Genomic DNA, 22,507 nt, shown 5'->3' with positions numbered 1-22,507 from the left:
ACCCTGACCCTGAGCTCCTTTAACAGAAATGCAGCGCTGTGACTGGGGGAGCCTGTAGGAAATGGTGCACAGGTGTGAGATGAGCCTGAGAAGCAGATTTATGGTCGATCAGTGCTACACAAAAGCATCCGAGCAATGTCATACAAGTATGTCTTCGCCATGGCCACATGGGGGCACTGCTTCCATGCATTTCCACAAACAGGCCAAGAGACTTTCAGTCCAACACACTGAGAAGTCCTCCTGGTCATTTTTTATAGTTTCATGCATTAACATCAGCAGCTCAGATGTGATAGTTGCATGGTAAATAGCGCAGCTGTAAGTGGGAGGAAACTGTGTACTTTTATTTTAGATAATATTACAACCTACTGTCTGGCTTTAGGTGCAAAAATTGTAGTATTAGTACAAATTATATTATGTATTATTATTGGGACCCCTCAAAAATGAGAGGATTATACATTTGATTTGAATTAAGACCTACTTCTTGGTGAAGCTGTATTGATCCACTACTAAAAAATAGTTCCCAACACATGCACTATTTATTTCTAAACTTGCTTAAAGACTTGTTCAAGTTTGTTAGGAAATGACTTTGCCCTTGAAAATTATGCTAAATTTGTGGCATTTAAAACCAAATTACATATTTAAAAGGAGCTAGTTGGTTTGGAGCTGCCTGTGTTTGATAAATGACATAAGTCCTGATGACGGGCTAATGGCAACTCTAGTCAAGGACAATAAATCAAAAAGCAGCAATATTTTCAAGACGTCAACTTGGTGGTGCAGCTGGTCGGTAGATTAAACGTATTTGTTCTTATGCAGTGTCAAAGATTGGCTCTGTGCTGCTCACAGAAAATGACCTATCTATCTATCTATTTATCTATTTATCTATCTATCTATCTATCTATTTATCTATCTATCTATCTATCTATCTATCTATCTATCTATCTATCCATCAACAATCCATCTAATTAAATCAAAGTCATCAATCATCATTGGTCACTGCAATGATTTTCCAATACGTAAATTCCTCCCTAATGTGATTCCAAAGTATGCAACAAGAGAGAAAATTGACTGTCTTTGTATAGTGCACAAGTCCACACAAAACTAAATCCTCTGTGTGTGTGTGTCGTGCGTGCGTGCGTGCGTGCGTGCGTGCGTGCGTGCGTGCGTGTGTGTGTGTGTGTGTGTGCTCTTGTACAGCTATCTTTGTGAGGACCAGTTTAAGTCTACAACCTACGGAGTGAGGACATTTTGGGAAAGTGGGGACTTTTTGGCCTGACCCCCTTTAATGGACTGTTTGGGGGTTAAGACTTTGTTTTAGGGTTAGGGTTAGAATAGGTTTAGGTTAGGTTAAGGGTTAGGGTTACTCATTTAGTTTGGATGGTTAGGGCTAGGGTAAGGGGCTAGGGAATGCATTATGCCAATGAGTGTCCTCACTAATATAGCTGTAAAAACGTGTGTGTGTGAGTTCCAGGTAAGACTCATGTTGTGGGGACCTAAATCTGTTTACACTGTTACATTATGGAGACTTGTTTTCAAGCAAGCAAGTCCATAAACAGGTTCAGGTTTAGGTTAAGGATTATTTAAGGTTAGGGTTAGGGTGTGTGTTTGGGTTTCTGCAATGACACACTTTACCAAGAGGGAGAAACAACATGAAGGTAACAATAAAAGCTACAAGTCGACAGTGAAGGTCAGTGGAGTGGAAAATGATAATCTCTCACCAAACAAAAACAAACACTGCTTGAAGTCAGTAAGGTCTTTGTCATGGAGCGATCACCTTAGAACTGTGATAAGCTCATGGAAACTAGAGTGGCCTGAGGTTTGTAACTTGTCTTCACTCATCTTCGTCTCTGAGGAAGCCGCGCACACCCTGAGATTTAGTTTAAGTTCATAAAAATAATAAAGATAACGGTAAAAGCATTTACTTCCCACTTCCTGGAATGATTCAGCATGACAGAGCACTAGAGTAATGGCTGCAGGCCCAAAGATTATTTGAGGATAACAGGAGTGTTTTGCCCTCAGGAGCTATAAAGATACTGCACCACTGTAAAATCTTTCCATCACAGGCTTGTAAATCAATATATCTTGTGTTGACCTGCTTTGTTTTGAAGCCATCGTGACGAACCTGATCACACTTGATGAAATGATGGCGTTTGGCCGTCCCGCTCCTGATTACCAGATCTTGGCCACAAGTAAACCATAGCAATACTGCATGGACGAATTTGTTTTGTGCTATTTGGGTGACATTCACCATTTACCACATGGGCCACTTTAGGTTTACATCCAGATTTCACCTTGTCTAGAGCATCGCATGTTTGCAAAAAAAAAAGGCTGACATTTGTTTCGGGATATTTAGGCCACAATTGCTAATTTACAAGTGGTCAACTTTAGGCTCACCTCCGTTTTGTCCAGGCCACAAGAAGGCTTTTATTGCCTGAAGTGGCCCACATCTGAATGCTATCTGGGTTGCAGCCTAAATAGACCAGATTGGGAGGGTGTGTCTGATAGAGGATTGTGGAGAGTGAGGCATGTCACATGATTAGAGCAGCGCAGCTTGAGTTGACTGCCTGACGTAGCTCGCAAGTGTGGCTCCATTTAATAAAGTCACAAAAAACTCCAAAATAATATAACCTACAAATGTCAGAATACAATTATATTGGTGCAAAACCCTCTCTGCTATTCATAACTCCAGGGGCACTTGGAGAGGGCACACCATCACTAACGCTAACACCCTATCTCACCATGTTAAAGTGAAGAAAAACCTCTGGTTCCACCCATTTAGAACAGACCCGCTTCCAAATTGAATGGGTTCTTTCTTGTGTCATGTTCCAACCCTCCACCAAATGTCATGGAAATCAATTGAGTAGCCTCATTATACTTAGTCAAAGAATACACCTTTTAAACGTCCTTCCTTCTGTTTGTCCTACTGACACGCATGTACATCTGACCCATCACATTTATTGGGTTTCTCACAACTAAACTTAGAGAGGAAGCAGACAGGAAGTGTTTTATCCAGGAATGCATTAATCCATTCATCTATATGTTTCGGACTGACTCACACCTTTTCCCCTCTCATGTTGGAAAATCACATGTAAGACTGCTGCTGCTGAGGTGTAGAGAAGCAGGTGGCGTGGTGTTGACAGGTGGAGAAGCACCCTGAGGTGTCTGGTTTCCTCATCACGTTAGTGTTTTATGCATTATCACTGTGTCCCCCAGTATCTGAGCACTGAGTCCAGAGTGTGAGGTTACTCTATGTCACCTGTCCATGTGTAAATCTACACTTATATAAACAGTCAAATCTATAAGTGAAGACAAATGTGAACAATATCATTTACTGAAATGAGGAATTCCTGACACATACCACATCCTTCCCCCAAGTTTAGATAGATAGATGAAATTACTATATCATGGATATCCATCAAGTAGTGTTTGCATAATCTTGCTTACAAACAAGCGAACCAATAAATGGACAGTGGTGAAAACATAACCACCTCCTTACACTGTTGTGGGTTTTTGAAATAAATAAACAATAACAATTTAATATAAATATTAGAAAAACACATGTAACATGCTATGTTAATCAGGTGTCTGACGTGAAGGAAATATGAGATATCAGACACCTGACCTGAGCAATGACCAGTAAAAGCCTCCGCCCCTACGAGGGACTCCCTGGTACTTTTGTATCTTTGTGCTCACTGTGTACCTTTTTCTGTTCGTTCTGTGTCTTTTTCTGTTTGTTTTGTCATTTGGGTCCCTGACCACAGGCCCTGTGCCTGGATAGTCTGTTCTGTAATCCATCAACAATGTCTGATGTAACAGACAACATAGTGACGACTTTACTATTTCCGGACTCATCCTGGTAAATGTTAGCTTTAGGGCGTCATGGTGACCCAGTGGTCAAAGAACCATACCACATAACAGCCATGTCTTGGATTTAAATCCAGCTGTGTACCTTTGCATCATGTCAGTCACCTCTTTCTTTACCCTCACATCACCATAGACTGTACTTTTGCAAATAAATGCGGGTTCACGTTCAGGACGTATGGAAGGCGCTGTCCACTGACCACTGACCTTCTGGGTGCTAGTTCCATCCCTGGCGGTCCTTGGGCAAGACACTGAGCTCTTAAATTGCCCCTGATGGTGAATGTAAATAATGTGTGGCATTGTGTTCAAATCACAGGATCATAAAGACTGAAAACTACATTTTTCATTTACAAATGCAAAAAAGCTCAAAAATGTCTAAAAGTATGAAATTTGCTCTCAGGTGAATTATTGTGAAAAATCCGAGCAGCACAAATAACATGAATTAAAGTGAAAGAGTAGTAGCACAAGTTTGACTGACTAAAAAATGTTGCTCCAGTTCTAGAAAACAATAAGATGGTTTGTTTTCATTCTTACAGGTTGGATACAGACCAAAGTTTAAAAAATGATATGTAATATGTAAAGTTAACCCTTATTAACTCTCCACTGCAGCCAGAAGTGATCATCATAAAGCTTCAACATCAGCTTGCTCACATGTTCATTATAACCGTATTATCATGCTGATGCTCGGCAGGTATGTTGATGATGTTTACCACGCTCACCATCATAGTTTGGCATGACTTGATTGTAACATTCTCTTTTCCTCCTGGTTGTGGTGCTAGCACGGAGGGGAAATCATGATCGAAGTCACAAGGATTCATTGTCTGGGAACCGACAATGTCAAAGTTTTGTGGCAGTCCATCAAGTAGATGTTGGAATATTTCACAAGATAAGTGAAAACTTCGACCTACAGGTTGAACTAGATGAGAAGGTGTGGGTCGCTGGAGTCATTATAACTTATTGTCAGTCCATCATGATAATTGTAAAAGTTGTTGAGATTTGTCAATGATGACAAACCCACCAAATCCTAGAGTCACACCACTCATGAGACTTAAACTCTACAACTGTGATTAATAAACATTAACATCAATATAATAGCTAATAGCATTTGTCCTGATCTGTTCAGATTATTGGTGTTCCATATAGATCGTGGTGGGATGTAACAAAGTATATTTATTTAGTGACTGTACTTTACAGGCAGGAAACCTCAGACGCTCATGGATTCGTTATAGGCTGAGACTTAGCTATAATGATGTAGTAGAGCGTAGTAGGCTACACGCAGCAAATACAAATACTTTTAACACTTTAAGTATATTCATACATTATTTTATATTGATTGACCTATGCTCCAGTCATATACCACTTCTCTCTACCCCTGTTTCCATCTGCCTCTTCACAGGTGATTATCACATAAAGGCAAAAAATATGAATATTACAAAAAAAACATCTAATATTAGAGGAGGACGATAGAAAATAGGCCATTACTCTACTATAAACACAAGGCCGGTATCATCCAGCCAGTGTGCACACAGCCTACTGCCCTTCCTTACTAAATGCCACACATGTTTGTTTTACCTGGAAAAATGCACAGAGCACGGGTTCTGCCATTGGCGACTTGGTGACTCAGCGACAGACTCTGAAAATACAATCTTTGAACTCTGGTGTTTGAGTTGTCGGGTCAAGTAGAGAGATGGTCAACATTGTGTTATTTTATAGCCTTGCCTAGGCACAGACCTTACCTGCTCACGTGTGTCCATCAACACCCTCACCCAACCCTCCATCCTGTAATATATCTCACCATAGCTTATTACTCCTCAATGTGCCACCCATGTGTTTACCACCATTTGATGTGTTTATTATGAACCCAGTTCCATGGATTCCTGGCAAGGAAATTAAATGGCTCGTGATTGTATCCCTTCTCCTTCCTCACAGCCTCAAAGTCCCTCAATGACATTGCTGATATGATATGACTGTATTTGAGTTTGGGTTACTAAATAACCAAGTCAGTTAGGCAGCTACTATCGCAGAAGCATGTTATTGATAATGGCCAAACTGCTTGGTCATAACCATAAAATAAAATGAGTAACAAAAAAAATAATAATAATGAAAAACATCCTTACTTTCGTCCCAATGAGCAGCAGCCTCTTTCTGCTGCACGCACATTTGTGTTTATTTCCTGGATTAAATATTGAATGAGCACAGACATAAGGAAAACATTCCTTTCTAACAAATCTCTCTGAGGAGTTTGTCTGCTGAGACCAAACATGACATCATGACATGTTGCCTGGTGCAGCGTGTGGCTGGGAAGGTTTTCATAATAAACTTGAATCACTAAAGAAAGTTCCTTTTCTGGACATGCACAATATGTTTGGGTTTAGGTTACATCTTCATCACTTTTATACAATACAGTTTAGTATTTTAGAATTTATTACTGATAACTTGTTGACTATTTGCACAGCCTTTACCTCTTTAATTCTTAAGTGCTTTTCTTGCCCTGTATCTGTGTTTTCAGCATCTAGATGTCTAAACGACGTACCTACCTACCTACCTACCTATCTATGTACTAACCTACCTACCTACCTACCTACCTACCTACCTACCTACCTACCTACCTACAGTGCGTCCGGAAAGTATTCACAGCGCTTCACTTTTTCCACATTTTGTTATGTTACAGCCTTATTCCAAAATGGATTCAATTCATTTGTTTCCTCAAAATTCTACACACAATACCCCATAATGACAAAGTGAAAAAAGTTTGTTTAAAATTTTTTAAATAAAAAGATTTATTAAAAATAAAGAACGAAAATATAACATGTACATAAGGATTCACAGCCTTTGCTCAATACTTTGTTGAAGCACCTTTGGCAGCAATTACAGCCTCAAGTCTTTTTGAGTATGATGCTACAAGCATGGCACACCTATTTTTGGGCAGTTTCTCCCATTCTTCTTTGCAGGACCTCTCAAGCTCCATCAGGTTGGATGGGGAGCGTCGGTGCACAGCCATTTTCAGATCTCTCCATGGAGATGTTCAATCGGGTTCAAGTCTGGGCTCTGGCTGGGCCACTCAAGGACATTCACAGAGTTGTGCCGAAGCCACTCCTTTGTTATCTTGGCTGTGTGCAGAGGGTTGTGAACCTTCGCCCCAGTCTGAGGTCCAGAGCGCTCTGGAGCAGGTTTTCATCAAGGATGTCTCTGTACATTGCTGCATTCATCTTTCCTTCAATCCTGACTAGTCTCCCAGTTCCCGCCGCTGAAAAACATCCCCACAGCATGATGCTGCCACCACCATGCTTCACTGTAGGGATGGTATTGGCCAGGTGATGAGCGGTGCCTGGTTTCCTCCAGACATGACGCTTGGCATTCAGGCCAAAGAGTTCAATCTTTGTTTCATCAGACCAGAGAATTTTGTTTCTCCTTCAGGTGCCTTTTGGCAAACTCCAGGCGGGCTGTCATGTGCCTTTTACTGAGGAGTGGCTTCCGTCTGGCCACTCTACCATACAGGCCTGATTGGTGGAGTGCTGCAGAGATGGTTGTCCTTCTGGAAGGTTCTCCTCTCTTCACAGTGCAACGCTGGAGCTCCGTCAGAGTGACCATCGGGTTCTTGGTCACCTCCCTGACTAAGGCCCTTATCCCCCGATCGCTCAGTTTGGCCGGGTGGCCAGCTCTAGGAAGAGTCCTGGTGGTTCCAAACTTCTTCCATTTACGGATGATGGAGGCCACTGTGTTCATTGGGACCTTCAATAGTGCAGACATTTTTCTGTACCCTTCCCCAGATCTGTGCCTCGATACAATCCTGTCTCGGAGGTCTACAGACAATTCCTTGGACTTCATGGCTTGGTTTGTGCTCTGACATGCGCTGTCAACTGTGGGACCTTATATAGACGGTGTGTGCCTTTCCAAATCATGTCCAATCAACTGAATTTACCACAGGTGGACTCCAATCAAGTTGTACAAACATCTCAAGGATGATCAGTGGATACAGGATGCACCTGAGCTCAATTTTGAGTGTCATGGCAAAGGCTGTGAATTTTGAGGAAAAAATGAATTTAATCCATTTTGGAATAAGGCTGTAACTTAACAAAATGTGGAAAAAGTGAAGCGCTGTGAATACTTTCCGGATGCACTGTACCTACCTATCTATGTACCTACCTGCTTACCTACCTACCTACCTACCTACCTACCTACCTACCTACCTACCTACCTACCTACCTATTCCTACCTACTTACCTACCTACCTACCTACCTCTCCTACCTACCTACCTACTTACCCACTCCTGCCTACCTACCTACCTACCTACCTCTTACCTACCTACCTACCTACCTACCTACCTACCTACCTACCTACCTACCTACCTACCTACCATAAAGAGGTTATTCACATAGAAGGTTCCAGTGGGAATGTAGTCCTGTATCAACACCTGTTACCTTATCACTGACTACATGGAAATGAACCCTTACATGTATCATGTTGCTTAAGCACACTGGCTGATGAAATGACGACAATGTTGTAGTTTGTGTGTCCAGCACAGAGGTGTTAAACCTGTGTGTGTGTAAACAAGTTTATGTTTTGTCATTCTGGAGGCAGAAAAAAAAAAAGATGCAGCCTTCAGAACACAGATGTGACATGAGCCGTCACCTGCAGGTTCTGTTACACTCCATGTGTTTGTTCATTGGGCTGGAGGTTCAGGGAGATTTGCATTAAGTGTGTGTTCTTTTGTGAGGAGACAGAAAGAGAGAAAGAGGTGAGAAGGAGAAGAAGATATCAACACACAGGGAGACAGGGGGGAGTGGTGGAGAGCAGGCAAGAATGTGTATTGCTCTCCCTCCCCCAACCACCACCACCTCCTCCTCCTCCTTCTCCTCCTCCTCCCTGCCCGCCAGACACCACCTCAAGGCCGGGAAACTGTTTAAACTCATTTCCATAAAGTGCAAAAAAGGGGGGAGCTGACAGAGCAGGGCAGGTGATACCAAGCCAACAGACGCTAAAAGGAGGGAAGGAGGATCCAGAGCTGCCACTGACACAGCAGAGCTAATACTCTGAGCACACACCCACCTACACAAACACACACCTGTGGCTGCAGCACACTGTTCAGAGCAGTACAGAGGAGGACCTCAGCCTGACCACAGGAAGGATCTCACAAGACAAGTCCACTTTGACTTCAGAAAAAAAACGTGTGTTTTTTGTGAGAGCAGTGGGAGAGAGCTGAGCCCAGAGAGCTAAAGAGAGGACACCCCCGACACTCAGCAGGTAAACTTAACCTTGATCCTTGTTGTTGTTAGAATACTGCAAATGTTATTTAATTAATTTAATCGTTCATTTTGTTTAAGACTGTGAATATAACCTCACTTTTTTGAAGTGAAACTTCCCCTTAAACTAAAAAAACAGACTAATAAGAGACAACAGGATTTATCTGTAATGAATGAGGTTCTTTCTTTACTTTGTGTTTGAAAGTTAACTCAGCGTGAAAGAGCCGGTACATGTGACTACAACTGACCTTTTAATTTCAGCATTTTCTGCAGACTGTGAATACAACCGGACTTTTTAAAGTTTAACCTAAAATCCAGACTGATTTATCGCCGAGGAATGATGTATTTTCTTTACCTTGTGTGAGAGACTGCACTCAGTGAGAGAGAGAGCCTGTGCATATCACAGGTGGAACAGTTTTAAATTGTAAGTTGTTTCAATTTAATAGCCAACTAATGAGAAACATCATCCACTTTCTTTACATTGTGTGTGACACTGAACTCAATGTGAAAGTTGTGACGGCTGGATGAGGCTCATCATGAGTTGTCAGCTGCTCTGCAGTCATGTTTTCATCTGCAGTTTCTCTCTGTATTCACTCAGGACTCTGCCAGTGTCTAGTTTCCTGCATTGTCTGCTGTATTTACACACACTATCTCGACACGTTCAGGTTCAGTTCAGTTTAACCGACTGTAACCCCCCCCTGTTCCTCTCTCTCTCTCTCTCTCTCTCTCTCTCTCTCTCTCTCTCTCTCTCTCTCTCTCTCTCTCTCTCTCGAGCTGAGAACAGGAAGGGCAACATTGTGGATGACAGTTTGAGCCAAACATACAGGTGAAGATACACAGGGCTGAGCCCGACACACAAAAGGTTGCTGACAAAAGAAAAAGTGTAGTGTTTCATTTGGGGCTGGGGAGGAAAAAAAACTGAATCCAATTTGAAAAGCAAACGAGGTCTTGTGACCAACAAACTGTGATCTGTATACTAATGGGTCAGTGGGACAGGTGAGCAAAAACCTGCTGATAGAGACGAGGGACCATAAAGATACACCACAAGCAAAGTAGCAAAGTAAGATAAGATCACACGTTTGAAGCTGCAGTTATTACGGGTTTATCCACGACTTAGTCTTAGTTAATATTTGAGTGTGATGTACACGCGACCTATACCCCCTCAGATTGGACCCCGAAGCCTTATTGATTTTATTTCCTACACATGGACTCTGGACAGTTTTCTTTTGAATATGTGAGCTTTACATTTCACGTTGAAAAGTCTTGTTGAAACAGTCAATCGAACTTTCATTCACTCCAAAGTGACTCTCTATTATTTTGACTGGCTAGTGATACAAAAACATAATGTTACAATCGCACAAGTTTGAAAAAAATCCAGTTATTGCGTCTGAGCAATAAATAAGGCTGTAGCAGCATAATCTCAACTTTTCATTTGTAAAAGGAAGGATAAGTTGTATTCTCTCACTTTAAGTATGACCACATCCACATTATTACTCCGCAGTTTGAGAGCCGCTAAAAAAACGCCTCATTTGAGTATGAAAACTCAGGGAAAGCATGTTAGTCTGGATGGGCAGAAACTGAGCAGTTTGGAAACTGACTTAGACACCAACAACCGCTTTCTGATTGGTTCTTAAGTTCATGATGTAACCTTTGCTGATTCGTCAGGCTCCTGTCACCTGACCCCCTTCTGGAAGGAAAATAACATCATCAGCCTGGGCAACCAGTGTAGAGCAACATAGATAATCAATTACGAGCGTGGCTGAGCATGTTGTCTAACAGCTGTTGTGCAGCTAAACTCTGCATTTCACAAGGATACGACTGACTTCAAGTGTAGCTGCTATTGTTTGAGCATTCTGCGAAACACCAAGTCTACATGAGTGGTCATGTGATATATCAGGTGTGTTCGTATGGATGGGAATTAAATCTGATATGGAGCCAAAATGCTTGTGTGGACAGAGATTATTTTTGTTTGAAAACACAAAACATAGTAATATGGATGGAGCCTAAATCCAATCTGAAACTAGATTCTGTTTACACATCAACAAGTATCACTACAATTCCCCAAAACCTGTCATCTAGACTCTCATTTCCTTCATTTTCTGAAAACTAAGTAACATATTTTCACCAATTTATCAACTTGTTCTCAGTGCAGTCATCAATTGTGAATGTTAAACTTTTGCCAGAGGGTCAGATCACCGTGTAATAATCATATTCTTTTGCGTTTGTAAATGAGACCAGTAGGAGTTTAGACATCGAGCTGTTCAGTTTCTGGATACTTGGCTCCTGCACTACAGGCAAAACAGCCCGAGGCCTTTGAAAACCTTCTCCTCGTAAAGACCTTGTCTACATTTACTGATTAACCTAATTATGGGTGTGATGAATGAGCACTCACCACACCTGATACTCCCTCCCCGGCTGAGGTTCACTCCTGTCTATTCATATACAAATGACTTGGTTTGAGCAAAACAATCGACCAACTGTCAAGTAAAGTGCGAAAGCAAAGCAGCGCAAGTTGAGATATCGTTCACAAGCTGTCTCCTCGGGCTCTATTCCAAAGTTATCACCTCTTCACTTTGCTTCTATTTGTTGACTCGGTTCTTAAAACTGCTATTGCACAGGTGTTTTGTTTGTATAGCGTTTGGTGAGGGGGAGTAAATAAAAACACAAAGTTTGTCACACGTCCTTGTCCGATATCAGTAGGGAAACTGAGTCAGGATTTGTGGGTGGGGGCCTTTAAACTGATAAGATGAGTGTAATAATACACAAAATCTTTCCTAATCCCCCTAAAGCATGTTAGGATTCAGCGGAGACGAAGAGAGAGAGAGAGAGCGAGAGAGAGAGAGATGGAGGTGGAGGTGGAGGAATTTCAAGGGCAGATGGAGCGATTAAGGAGAGAACAAGCAGTGACTTTGTGTGGACGAGAGCACTGGGGGAGGACCGGCCCAGAGGGCACGGAGAGGAGAACACCTGTGCTCCAGCCATCCTTCATCCCTGACACACAGACGCAAACAGTCCTCTTCACATTAGTGCCCTTTAATAGCTGACCCATAACACCAGCACCAGGGTTATTACCATGTAATGTTCTCATCATCCTGAAACAATGAGACGAGCCTCATGGTCTATGGTGATCCACAGGGATCCAAAACCTGTTTGTTAGCTTCTGGGACCCGAACAGGGAACCTTCTTGGTGTGAGGCCACTATACCATTATATGCAAATTGTCCAGTGAAAATGAAAAGACTGTGGTGAAAGTGGTGAATTCATGTAAACAGCACAATCAAGCTGTTGCATGTAAACTCCATAAACAACATGGATCAAGATATTTATCAGTCTTAGGGCACAGACGCGGGTCAAAGTTCACCAAAGTGAAACTTTGTTTTGCCTGCGAATACAAAGGTTCACCACTGAAACATTTGCGAACGTGTGACCGGACCCTCAACCACAAAGTCTGTGTTACATTTCATGTGTTTTATGTTGCACTGTATTGATTTGACAGTCTGTCACATTTACATGGTATCAGGGGTCAATGTGATCGTTGTTAGCGGCTCCACGGATCAGCTGTGCTGTCGATTTCTGCCATTTAGTCACTGTTTAGCCTGCAGCTCTTTCACAGACTGTTCAGTCATCGTTCATATTGAAAAAAAGAACAAAAGGACATGTAATCGAGAAAAGGGTTCGGCAAAATAGCTGAAAATAGCAAGATAGAACTCTGGCCTGCACTTTTTTCTGGAGTAAATTGACCTGTTTGTTTAATCTTTGCTTACATTTTGCAGAATCTGTGTTGTCACTTCTTTCATTGATAGAGAGACATCTGAAAATAAACCAATTAAAGCCCAGGGAGCAGCAAATATGCGAAAACAGCCTCTTAAAAAAAACAAACATTGTATACACGTGAGGATCATTAAGTTTGCTCTCACAGACTCTGTGCCCAAGACTTGGCCCAGCAGAAAAACATAAACCGTCACCGTGCGGCACAGCGACTGGGTAATTATTACTGGGCTCAGTGGGAGAATCAGATAATCCATTCTGCAGTGACCCTCAGTGAAGGTGGGCTCTCTGGGTTCGAAGACATAATCATGACCGGGCCACTGAGTCACTTGTCAGGTATTACATCTCCAAACGGTCAGTGGAGGTAAATAACTTTCGTAATTTGAGTGGAATTAAGTTTCTCAACTATAGTTTGTCTGCTGTTCTTGTTCAGGGCTTGAGTCCCGTCAGTACAATTTGTCCAAAAAAGGAGCAATGCTGGGGGTAAACATTGCATTCTACGTTTTGTCATTCCTGTGCCAGCGTATCATCTCACTGAGTTGGGGTTTGTTTTTTATTGCGGCTTTCGTAAACATAACTTTTTCATCACACCCACACAAATTACTCATTGACTGAATTCTGTTACCTCTGTAATATAATGTGTGTTGTGTGGCGGTAGATCCAGCTCAAAGGTCAATATTCAGTTGGGCCCGATGAATTTACTGATTGACTGCAATCTTGTTACTTGTTGGGATTGTTGTTGTCTTTCTGCACTTGCTTACACTTCTTTCCATGACGTCATGTGAAATATGAAAACTAAAGATCGATATTTTATTTTATTGTCTTCATCCAGACCGCATAGTCCACCGGAGACGAGACAGAGGAGAGGGAAGGCTGCTGAAAATGGACAACACTCCGCAGATCTGGCATGTGCCGGTTAACCCCCAGGACACGGGCAGAGAGCTCCAAAAGAGGGTGTCGGTCGTGAACCAGCCGGAGTGCTCCATCTGCTACAACACTTACGACAATGTCTTCAAGACACCCAAGCTGCTGGAGTGCACCCACACCTTCTGCCTGGAGTGTCTCTCCCGCCTCATGGCCGTGTCTCAGGCCGAGCCCGACAGCAACGGCGACGGCCACAGCGACAGCAAACTCTCTTGTCCCTTCTGTCGCCACCCCACCACACTCACAGAGGAGGGGCCCCCAGCCTTGGCCACCAGCCGCGAGGTCCTGTGCAAGCTTCCCAACCACCAGCAGCAGGAGCAGCCGGTGTGGCTGGAGGGGGCGAAGCTATGCTACAAAAGCTCAAGGCAGAGCACCAGCGTGGGCGCCCCCGAAAGTCCCACGGCCTTCTGCGTCTGCATTGACATTGGGGCCACCAAGACGGCCGGCGCCCCGGTCCAGACACAGCCCCGCAGCTATGGCCTGCTGGGCCGCCTGACAGACTGGAAGAGGGTGATGCTCTTCGTCTCGCTCATCGTGCTCCTCGTTGTAATTGTGCTGTGGCCTCTGCAGTGTGTGTTCACCACTGGAAACATGCGCTGTATACGAGAAAGCGTCCGTCCCACCACCACTCCAACTACGTTTTTCTCCGACCTACCTACCTCGTCTGACAGAGTAACCCTCTGAACACTCGCTGGACTTAATTCGAACTGCATTATATTGTATATGAGACTTTTATTTAAAATATCTGACACTGAAGTTTTGCTGCATAATTAGAATTTTGAAAAGTGCACTTGATGATTGCAACACACAACTGACAACACTGAACCACAGATGTTAAAGCCACAATGTATAGGCTTTTTAAATGTCGGACTTTAGTGACCCCCGGTGGCAGTTTAAAAAAAGACACCTGGACAGACACTGGGCCGACTCCGGACATTATATCACACACTATCTGGATCATTGGAATTATTGTGAATATTAAAATCATAATCACATACACAAATCTACACAAAGCTGCTTTAAATGTACAAATATTGAATTGATCTTTCTCTATACATCACTCGTTCTGCATGAGTAAACTGTTCATACAGGCTTGTAAAAGACAACACTCTCAAATCATCATGTTCTGTGAATCAAACAGACTAAACATTTGCACTATAACCAACACCTGTAGCTTGAAATCAGACAAAAGGACTTTTCGACTGTTTTTGTCATCATCCTTCACGGATCACACAACAAAGAGCTCAGGTGGGTCGATCTTCACCATTTCACACAAGCCAAACTGGGATGTTTAAAATGCTGACGTTCATTCATAAAAAGTGAAATATGTGGTTGGCTGAAGGACGACATTTCGTTTTAGTAATTAATAAAAAAGTGTCTGTCGCAATAGAGAATAGATGTGATTCAATTGTGCCAACTGAAAAGTTTATACTGTACAAATGATTTGTGTGTTTCTGATGAAGATATCTTTGTTTACAGAACTATAATAAAACAAATGTGAGGTACCAACTCAGATCATGTTTATGCATGCAGCCTCAGTATTGATAATGACATCATTTGATCGTGAATTTAATCTACATGTGTTTTCTTAAAAACTACATTTTACGGCAGCATCACAAGGTGGTTTAATCAGTCTGAGAAAATATGTTCTGGGTTAGGTTGTAAAACAGTAAAACCATTTACAGAGTAACGTTAATCATTTCATCCCAATCTGATTCCTCAATCTCGACTATAAAAAACGCATCTTAACAGGAAGTCGCCTTTATTCATTCCTGGATTTAGCGTCAGGTGAAGGAAAGGTTGGGCTGTGGGGTTTTCCCAAGTATAGCTCACTTGTGACACAGTTGATAACACTGTTCACATTTGTTCAGGAGTGGCCATAATAAACGTGGAACTTCCTGGAAATAGATCTAAACTTCTAGTCAACACAGTAAACCAATATGGCTGTACGCCTCCGTCGGCCAGTCAAGTTCCAGGATGTGTGGTCACAATCTCCCCGTCCATTCATGAGCTATGATGTTTATTATATGCACTTCATCATCAACATTCGCACTAAGGGAGCACCGAATTCGGATCTGCTCTTTTCAAGAGAACATTTCAACCGAATTTGAGCAGAATCCCTCAGGATCTTCCTGACATCACGTTCACGAGTGGAAACCTCCTATTATCATTATTTTTTACAGTGTGTTGTTTTAGTAGAAGGAACCGATTATTTTCATGCAGACGGCAGCTACATGAAACCGTTCATGCAGATTTAAACTGCTGAAAATCACAGTTGAACAACACTCATTTCAAACTCTCGATTTCCCCCCCCCATCTTTTACTTACTTGTGAGTTACAGAGCATCATTTCTACAGGCCGCTTCAGTCATGAAATATATGTGATTACTGGTGAAATGGGTATTTTTCAGGAACGCCTTGCTTTTCTAGTAATAACAGCCTAATAGGTAACTGGTAAACATTGAGGAATATTCTGTCACGGTGTAGTGTTTTCAGTGGAGCACTTTTTAAAATGAAGAGACAGCTGCAGTGAATAGGATGGAGGGACACAGCAGGGTCCAACACAAACATCACTTCACATCCCACTGCTCCAACACAGTGAATTCACCCAGAGGCAAAACACAGGAACAACCTTTCACAAAATAACCGTATCCATTCTGCTACAGAAGAAAAAGCAAAGCTGAAGAGTAACTTTATATAGTGCCATCATAGAGTTTTTATTGAACTATATGATGATAAACCATTTTAATGCTCATTGCATCAGCAGTTGAAACTTATACAGCAAAAAAGGCGTTTGGGCAGAGCCAGTGCAAGAAGAGGAGGAAAGGGGGGGAGGAGCCTCCACTGAATCACACGGGAGCGCTCAGTTTACCACGATTCACTTCAGCCATTCTGCCTCCAACACAAGAGCAAGGAATCAAAATAAAACAAACAAACAAACAAAAATAAACCCTATCAACATTTTGTTCAAGTAAATGCACGAGGACAAGCAGAAAAAAACAACACAGCATCACTACTGCACACCTCCATGCACACCGGATCAACTCAGGGCCACAATGTACTTATCAATGCTAAATCACAATAATAATAATATTAATGACACACAATACAAAATGAAAGAATGGATAAAACAATCAATTAGAAATGTACTTTTTGAAAAAAAAAAAGAAGAAAATAATCAAACATAATAAAACAACACTGATGGCAAAAAGTCTGTGCACTGACAAAAATACTTCAACACACAATTGACGTCCAGACACAGCCTGAGGCCAAAGATTCTGCAGTTTCACACTTTCAAGTATTGATGTTTCACCATATCACAATTTAACCAGAGAGGCAGAGTGAAATACAAAAACAAACAAACAAACAGAAACACAGAAAATAACAACACCACTAAAGTCATTTGTCATTCATCAGATCAAGATCACAGTTCAGACTGGAAAAGGACAAAGGAAAACCCCCAAAGTTCAAATCAATTCATCAAGTGTGTGTGTGTGTGTGTGTGTGTGTGCCTTCACTGACACAGGGCAGCAATGCCGTTTCATAAAACATAGCTTTTATTAACATAACGAATCCACCATTAAATTAAAAGGGCAATAACTTATCACAGGGAAAGTTTCAAACCAGAAACAGTTGAGTGGCAAAAATCACAAGATATTTGTGAGGTGATGAGAAACACATTTGTGTTGTTCTTCTACTGATGTAGTAGAAGCTTAATAAAAGGAATCTGTTCCAATGATATGATGAACGCTGGTTATGTACTGCACAAGGTCGACTGAGTCAAATTACAGACTTATTCAACGAGCACTGATCACTCTATATTTTAACGTCTATGAAGAGTCATGAGCCACAGCTATAGAAACTCATAATATAATAATAATAATAATAATAATAATAATAATAATAATAATAATTCATGATTGAGTGTGTGTTGTTGAGCAGGTGAGCTGGTGGAGGAAGAGGAATGGCTGGATCACAAACACCACCAACAGTTGTCACTCACTCCTAGTTTCTTTTCATGAGGGTAGACTGAACACTTCATCATTATTACCGATCGTTTTTTTCCTGCAGACCATTAAGTCATTCGATTTTAAACGAGCTGGGCCAGATGTCGCCAACGTGACTACTTCACTGGGATATTTTGGTGCTGATCCTGGAGGCTAAAAATAGCAGACAATCTGCCAGACAGCACAGGGGGCTGAGTGCTCTGCAACGCCCCCGTCTTCCTTATCACATCAGTGACGTCACTCTGCTATCATCAAGCTTGGATTACGGCCATCTTCTAAATTACTTTTTGGAGACAAATCTATTCTTCAATCTCGGGCAGATGGCCATCTGGCCCACTGTAATCGTCCCCTTTGCCTTATCTCCTTGTGACGATCTCCCCGACAGATGTTGAACTGCATCAGACCTGCTGATTAACGAGAACGGCCAGACAAATGAGGCAGAGAGACGGCGGTCGGCCGAGCTCACCTCCAACAACCCGTTCAGGAATCCTCTCAACCCCGTTTCCTGTCAAATGTGGACTTCAAAATACTATCATGATAAAAATGTAAATTAGCGCTTTGGGCTGCTGCTTAGACAATTGTGCTTAAATATGATCTCTTCCACCATTAAGCTCTTTTATAAATATAATTATATTTAAAAAATAAACATCTCATATGTTACACAACCATGATACCAATGGCATCAAGAAGTAATGAAAAGAAGCGGACCACTGGAGGTCACGTTCACAGGACCGACAGTACTTGACTAAATGACTAAATTTGCTGATTTGCAACAGCACAGGAAGTTTCTTTCAACTCATTCACAACACTCTGACAAATAAAAAAAAATAAAAAATCAAATAGTCCACTTTTACACCGCAAATTAAAATGAGAAATTATTTGTATCTTATAAGAAGGAGTTTGCTTGCCCTTCATGTGCTTCAGCATCCTGTGTTATGTAATTGCCCTCGCTATCACTCAGCGGCCACCTTAATAACCACCACAGCTGGAGTGGCAGAACGCAGCGAAAACAGTCTTAGCTTCGAGTTCAAACAACAACCACAAAAGACAGGGAGAGAGAGAGAGAGAGAGAGAGAGAGAGAGAGAGAGAGAGAGAGAGAGAGAGAGAGAGAGAGAGAGAGAGAGAGAGAGAGAGAGAGAGAGAGAGAGAGAACAGAGTGGTTTCTGTGAACAAGTGGACAAACTGCTCAGCTTTGACCTCTTCGTGGGTCTCGTACAGCTCTGTTCATGTCAGGCCAAGGGCAAGCTCCATGTTCAATATCCGTCATCCTGAGGAAAAACTGGTTGTTTCTTAATGTCACGTTGGGTTTCCAGGGTTCGGAAAACAGTTACAGTGCAGATTTGACAGCAGGTTTTGGGGAGAATAGATTACAGACACATCCTGTGTCAAGGCACTTCTGCTGGTTAGGAGAGGGAGAAGCTTTGGAGGCTGGAGCGAAAAGGGAGAGAGACGAAGGAGGACAGAGAGGCCCTGAGCGCAGGCACTATGCTATAGAGTCCTCCTCTCCACGGAGGTTGAGGTTTTACTCCAGACAGAGAGAGTCAGCAGGACGGCAGCCGGAGAGCGCCACCTGCAGCCCAGGCAGGGTCCACAGTTGTGCGGTGTATTCCGAGCACCACGCTCCCTCCTCCCTGTGAGGGATTTTCAGGCGCTAACGAAGCGACACCTCAGCTGAAACTGAAGCACACAAACACAGACAAGTTGAGTTAACTGGTGTCACTTTAAGTAACCAACCAGTCAAGTTGCAGTTTACACCTGTAGCTGTCCAGACCATAGACTGTGAATAAAGTTGGACATTACTTCTCCACTTCATCCCACTATCTATCGTAAATATCCCAGATCAGAACGCCGCCATCTTGCACATTGCTGTTCAGTAGTGATCGGGGAAAGGATGCTTGGTGGTGAGGTCTCGTGGATACACACACTCAGCCAGTCTTGAGTCTTGACAATCTTGACTTTCAGCTGTCAATCATGACATCTCCCCCTTATCATCGAATAACTAATTAAAACCCAACTTACTGGAACAATTATGATTTGAACAAACATCAGTGTAATAAGAACTACCTAAAATGACCATCTTTGATCCATGTCCCATCAGCTAACATGGAGGAGAAGGGGTTATGACCTATAATGCAACCAGCCACCAGGTGGCGAAAGGGACACTTTGGCTTCACTTTTGGGGTCATGTCGTCCATCTTTATTTACAGTCTATGGTCCAGACTTGTATGATATATGTAATAAAGACACATTCTAATCAGTTCATCCTCGAGTCCAATTGAACGTTCACAAGAGCCAGAACACGTTTTGACCTTGAAAATTTACCTTTGACCAGTTTTATCTTTATACCAAATTTACAGGAATTCCCTGATGGCATTTCTGAGCTATCGCATTCACGAGTGGGACAGACAACACAAATGTACAGGGCCTCTGGCTTCGGCTGTCATGTGTGTGGACAAATAAAAATAAACAGAGCAACTAAGATATTAATATTTGCCATTTTTGGGGGGAAATTCTTACAAAATATCTGTTTAGATTCATTTTCAACTCCAGACAAACTAAAAGGGGAAAATGAACGACATGCAGTTTAAAATACATTCACTGATAATTAAATCTGTTCCCTTGTGTCTTCTGCTGATGACCCCAAACTAGAGCCATGATTCACTCACTTTAACGCTGCTGGATTCCTTGTCTGTTCTATTAATCACCGTGAGCGAGAAATGAATGAGACTGGGAGAACTGAGGTTGATTATAAATGGAACATAAATTGAATCTTTTGTTGCTTTAGGGGGAGGTCAGGTTTTCTTTTCTTAAGGAAGCTCAGATGCTCCCAGCCCCCCTATAATTCAAACCTTGAAAGTAGGAGAATATTACTCATCTACTTACATGAGGAAAATTCATTTGATTCACTAGAAGATACTGAGCTGTCTTCAAACGATGGAGAAGTTTTAACAGCACGATGATTTTAGATTTTAGTCCAGATTTCAGTTTCTGTCATACATTTACACAAGCCTTCATTTTAGACCGAATATTGGCTCATATTATTCCAACAAAAGCTATAGAACACCTAATGGGATCCAACATGTACCAGCAACACTCCTACTACTCTTAAAAAATACAAACCAGGTAAGATGATGCTCTGACAAATTTGTTCATATTTGCAGTAGAAAAATACCCAAACCAGCTGCTAGTTTTAACAACAGTGCCTGAATGTGTTCTGTCAAAGCCCAAACTGATATTCCAACATAGTAAATTAATGAAATACTTACAAAGAGGCAGACAGAGAAATGTGGACGTTCCGACAGTTTTACCTCCTGGTGTTACTGCTAAAAGACGTCTGAGGGCTTTTAAAGTTTATGTTCTCGTACACACTCGACGAATCATCATTTGTCATCCTACAACAAGAGAGAAAATATTCACAGAGAAAACAAATTAACAACTTTATCAGGGTGTCTTCAGATTCACCAGGCTGAATTTGAGACTCCTTAATCTCACATAAAGTTAAATTTAATTCCAGTTTCATGGTGAAAGTATGATGGAGAACCAAAAAGGATGATATGAGCCGTGACTAAATTCAGAGGCTGCATTCTTTGGAGGGTGCGTTTGAAGACCAATTGCGTTACAGTGCCGTGACTAGATTGTCCCATTTCGAAGGCTCCTCGAGAAACGAAGGCTCCAAGGAGCGGATCCTTCCCGGCCCAAACTATCCCTGGATTAATTAATCATTTTTTAAAGATGTAATGGCGGCGGCAAGCGACGACACTTCCAATGCTTGAGTATCACACTTCAACCCAACCGATTGTTACATATGTTCAAATCAAGGGGCATTAAAACTTGCTCGCCATGTCCAACTTCAGCTCTGTTGCTCAGCAACAGCAATAAAGGCGGAACGAGCTGGTGATGTTGATCATAGAAAGCTTTATTCCCGAAAAACGGTCTTATATCAGTTGGGCTTTCGTGGTCTACGTGGCCCACAAAGGAAGCGGTCTTATTGGGCCGTGTAGACTGCGTCCTTCTGAACTATGCAGCCTCTGAATTAAGACACAGTTATGGCCATGAATTATTAATAATTATATTCATGATTATTTCCAGTACTTCCCAACAGTATTCAAAAATGACTCCTAATGATATGATTAATTAAATGAATTCACTCTGGATCTAGGTAAGCAGTAGAAAATCGGCAGATGGATCCAACAGTGAAAAAAGGATTAATTCATTCAAGTTTGTCTCATTTAAGTTTTTGCTGAATGGAACATTGTCCATAATGAGACGACAAGCTTCCCACTGTTGCATCAATCCTCCTTTTAATTTATACTGTATATTTGTACCTATGATATATACGTACATTTCTCAACAGCCTGCCATCACATACAACACCATATACGACACCATTACTGGCAGGCCAGGAAAAAAAGACGTTTGTAATCAATACATTTTAAGGCCTCTCTTTTTTTAGACACATCATTGGACTTTTCAGTACTTTTCAGATTCCCTGTTTAATCCATTCTCTAATATTGTTCTGTGATCCTGTTTATCAATCAAATAATTGGCTGCTTAACCATCCCCACTGTACAGTAGGAGTTATACTTACACAGAAGACGAGCGTGAGGATGCCATGCTGGGTTTGGATCTTGAGTTGGTCATCTGGGGATATTTGATATTGGAATATTCCCTCTCCTTCAACTTATTTCTCTGCAAAGCATCAACATG

The 22,507-nt window shown here is 41.9% G+C and overlaps 2 protein-coding genes across 4 annotated transcripts in view; one reads left to right on the top strand and one right to left on the bottom strand.

Moving 5' to 3' along the window:
- The first annotated feature begins 8,765 nt into the window (after positions 1-8,765).
- On the top strand, positions 8,766-15,306 carry LOC118110883 (RING finger protein 223). 2 transcript variants are annotated; one of them, XM_035159032.2, is made up of 3 exons: positions 8,766-9,103; positions 9,887-9,928; positions 13,702-15,306. In XM_035159032.2, the coding sequence occupies exon 3, from the start codon at positions 13,752-13,754 to the stop codon at positions 14,475-14,477; it is 726 nt and encodes a 241-aa protein (XP_035014923.1). In that variant the 5' UTR covers positions 8,766-9,103; positions 9,887-9,928; positions 13,702-13,751; the 3' UTR covers positions 14,478-15,306. The 2 variants fall into 2 exon arrangements, with proteins under 2 accessions (XP_035014923.1, XP_035014922.1); XM_035159031.2 differs by lacking the exon at positions 9,887-9,928 and having other exon boundaries at positions 8,770-9,103.
- Positions 15,307-16,488: 1,182 nt separating this feature from the next.
- Positions 16,489-22,507, bottom strand: part of ptpn11b (protein tyrosine phosphatase non-receptor type 11b) — a 37,907-nt gene continuing 31,888 nt past the window's right edge. For both annotated transcript variants that reach the window (XM_035159029.2, XM_035159030.2), the window contains exons 14-16: positions 22,389-22,489; positions 21,067-21,192; positions 16,489-19,477 (exon numbers count right to left, since the gene is read on the bottom strand). In XM_035159029.2, the coding sequence (XP_035014920.1) occupies positions 21,105-21,192; positions 22,389-22,489 (189 nt within the window). In that variant the 3' untranslated portion in view covers positions 16,489-19,477; positions 21,067-21,104. The remainder of the gene's footprint in view (positions 19,478-21,066; positions 21,193-22,388; positions 22,490-22,507) is intronic.

Source organism: Hippoglossus stenolepis, chromosome 6 (assembly GCF_022539355.2).
Source record: "Hippoglossus stenolepis isolate QCI-W04-F060 chromosome 6, HSTE1.2, whole genome shotgun sequence".
Classification (NCBI taxonomy): domain Eukaryota; kingdom Metazoa; phylum Chordata; class Actinopteri; order Pleuronectiformes; family Pleuronectidae; genus Hippoglossus; species Hippoglossus stenolepis.
Note: the sequence above shows the minus strand (reverse complement) of the source record. Positions and strands in the feature narration are given on the sequence as shown.